The sequence below is a fragment of the Centruroides sculpturatus genome, unplaced genomic scaffold, assembly GCF_000671375.1.
Source record: "Centruroides sculpturatus isolate CEXI.00-Female unplaced genomic scaffold, Cexi_2.0 scaffold112, whole genome shotgun sequence".
Taxonomy (NCBI): domain Eukaryota; kingdom Metazoa; phylum Arthropoda; class Arachnida; order Scorpiones; family Buthidae; genus Centruroides; species Centruroides sculpturatus.
In genome coordinates this window covers 1,060,764-1,063,772 of record NW_019384367.1, presented here as the reverse complement: position 1 = coordinate 1,063,772, position 3,009 = coordinate 1,060,764, and the positions used below count along the sequence as shown (strand labels likewise).

At 44.6% G+C, this 3,009-nt stretch overlaps 1 protein-coding gene across 1 annotated transcript; it reads right to left on the bottom strand.

Moving 5' to 3' along the window:
- Positions 1-1,861: 1,861 nt before the first annotated feature.
- On the bottom strand, positions 1,862-2,614 carry LOC111612785. Its single transcript, XM_023354045.1, has one exon. The coding sequence runs from the start codon at positions 2,612-2,614 to the stop codon at positions 1,862-1,864; it is 753 nt and encodes a 250-aa protein (XP_023209813.1).
- Positions 2,615-3,009: the final 395 nt, after the last annotated feature.

The following is a 3,009-nucleotide window of genomic DNA, read 5'->3' as shown; positions in this document are numbered from 1 at the left end:
TTTATAGTCCTTAGCCTCTCTAGAATGTTTGGCCACCAGAGATGGTCAAAAGCTTTTTGAAAATCAATGGCAATTAAAAGGGCATGCTGGTCCTGATCCCAAGCATCCTCAACAAAGTTGACTACCCTTTGGATAGCGGTGATAGTTGAGCATCCCCGACGGAAGCCGTGCTGATTTTCGTGCATTAGATTATTTTTAACCAGGTGCCAGTTGATTCGGTCAATAAGAAGGCCATCCAAGACCTTCCCCATTACTGGTAGAAGGCTGATGGGACGGTAATCTTTGGTCGATGACGGATTATTTGTCTTAGGGATGAAGATGATGTTAGCTGTTTTCCAACATCTAGGGAAATAACCAGTAAGGAGACACCCGTTAAAAAGAACCACAAAGGCAATTGGTACCTCTTTGTAGGCGTGCTTTACCATTTCCGCAGTGATGTTGTCACTCCCTGGCGATTTTTTGTTGGCTAGGGTCGAAATAGCCCTTCCTATCTCATGAAATGAGAAGCACTTGTCGTCAGGGCCACTATAAGGAAGGTCATTTGCCGCACGAATATCTTTGTGGTGTTGCTTATCTTCATCGGGGTTATCATCAGGGAAGTGGAACTCTAAGAGTTTCTTAATATTGTCTTGGATGTTATAATTATTGTTGTTTGAGTCCTCGTTCGTAGTGATGTGGGGAATGGCCGCCTTCCCGTATTTATTAAAGGCAACCTTGAAGGGATCCCCCCACGGGTTGCTGGTGTGCTTACTGCAGAAGTTTCTCCACGCCATTGTTCTGGCTTTGTTGATGTTGTTTTTATATATCCTCAGGGCTTCCTTATACTCTTCCCTGAGTTGTTCGGCCCTCACGCTGTTATGGGCTTTAGTCCATTTCCGTCGTAGCTTTCTGATCCTTCTCTTCTCGTTGTCAAGGGAGTCTGTCCACCAGTGGGTGCGGCAAGGTCTTCTAGTAGTGTCTTTAGAGGCCAGCGTTACCGCTGTTTGCATAGATGTAGTGATGTGGGTGACGTATTTATCTATAGCTTGGATATCAGTAAGGGGAGAGAAGGTGTGGTTTCTCCAGTTTTGAGCAAAGGATTGACGATAATACTCCCAGTTTATTTTGCGTCTGTATTGACTTTCCATGTTGTTACTATGAGGATGGCCTGATTTCTGAATAGCCGAGAGGATATATCTGTGGTCGCTGGCGGATGTTGTCAGTAGTGTTTCACATAAGTTAAATAGGCCACCAATGCTAGTGGGGGCCAGACAAACGTCGGGCCAACCCTTAGCACGGTCTGTAAAGAAGGTTGGGATAGTGGAAGTGTTGGCTGAAAAGAGGTCGTACTCATTCATGAGGTCTTCCACCATCCTACCTCTGGCATCCTCCTCCTCATGATACCAGAGAGGAGACTTTGCATTAATGTCTCCTGCTATAATGAAGTTTTTCCCCCTAAGGGCCCTAGCCACTCTATCCAATTCTTGCAGACAGTCTTCGTCCCCATCGTATGGGGAAAAGTAAACACAGATGACATATTCCAGAGGCTCGTTTAAAAGGGCTACTGTTGTGATACGAGTCGAGCTGAGATCCGGGATCAGGGCAGCCCCGATGCCTCTGTTCCTAACTATTACCCCACATTTTGGCCTATCTTTCCCTTCCTGTTTGAATAATGTTCTCCATTGCCCAAATCGAGTGATCTGGTTCCCAATGGTGTATGGCTCTTGAATTAGGATGAGGTCCACATCTAAGTCGTTAGCAGTTTTAATAACTAGAGAGGAGGCCGCTCGACTTCTTTGCGCATTTATTTGGAGAATGTTGAAGTCTTGACTGGTAGTGAATATGATATGATCAGCAGCAAGAAAAGGGAGGGACAGAAGCATTATTCGTACAGCGTCTGTCTAACTAAAAGACGTTTGTAATTTTTTAGTAGGGGACAGTTTGCAGAGAAAGCGTTGTGATCAGTCCGGTATTTAAAGTCTTCTGGTTGTCTCTTATTGGCTTTATAGCAGTTTATACACTTTGGTTCTTCATGTCGTTTAGTGCAGTCTTTGTAATTGTGTTTCTTAGTGCACTGACTGCATTTTTCACTCTGGTCACAGAATTTGGCAATGTGACCAAAACCAGTGCATTTGAAGCACCTGACGATGGGGATGTAGTCATCAACTATCAGGTGTCCCCACTCATAGCTCAGTTGTTTTAGGGGTATTAGAGTATTCCTTATTGCTGGGACCACTGCCACTATTATGTGACGATGGTCTTTTCTCTTCTTTGAGGGAATGGCGTGAGATATGTCACAGCCTTGCTTGAATGTTTCACTGCTAAATTTCCCTCTTATCTCTTTATTTTGCTCATAAAGTTTATGAAGTAATTCGTCTTTTCCTTTGGTATTGGGAACATTTAACAGGATTAGTTTGGGGTTCCTTTTCTTTGGTTTTGTAATTTTTACCTTGTCGTTCATCTCTGGTAGCTCCTCTATAGCGTTCTTTAAGTTTTCAACGTCTTGCTCTGTTTTTACACGAAACTTTAGACTTCCACTATAAAGAGAGTGGACACTACGTATGCCTATATTCAGACCTGTAGGGTCAATTTTCTCGGTGATAGTTTCCATCACTTCCTCTGGTTGGAGTTTCATCCCGTCAGCTGTTTCAACGAGCTCGATAATTAACTCCTGGAACCCCTTTTCCGAGGCGTTGGAGGACACTAAGTCTGTGATTAAGTTGGTAGTTTGGCTGCCACCAGACCGCCTACCCTGCACGACCTCCGCATAGCTCCGCATTAGGTTTGACCCCACGTTGAACGCAGGGCCAACACCATCCCAAACAGCTTGTTGGCAGCGGCGTGCATGTCCATGGCCGCTTGTCTCACTGCTTTCCTTTTCTTGGTGGTAACCGAACCATGGGACTTGGCCGGGATGGCCGCCATAATCTCTTCCAAACTGGAGTTAATAAGTTCGAGAAGGCTCTTTTCTGGTTCATCCATGATAGGAGCACAAATAATAAGAACAAAGTTAACCCGACAATAGTAAAT

Coding starts and splice junctions, on each gene's coding strand:
- LOC111612785 (XM_023354045.1), bottom strand. CDS start 2,614: ATGAAACTCCAACCAGAGGAAGTGATGGAAACTATCACCGAGAAAATT.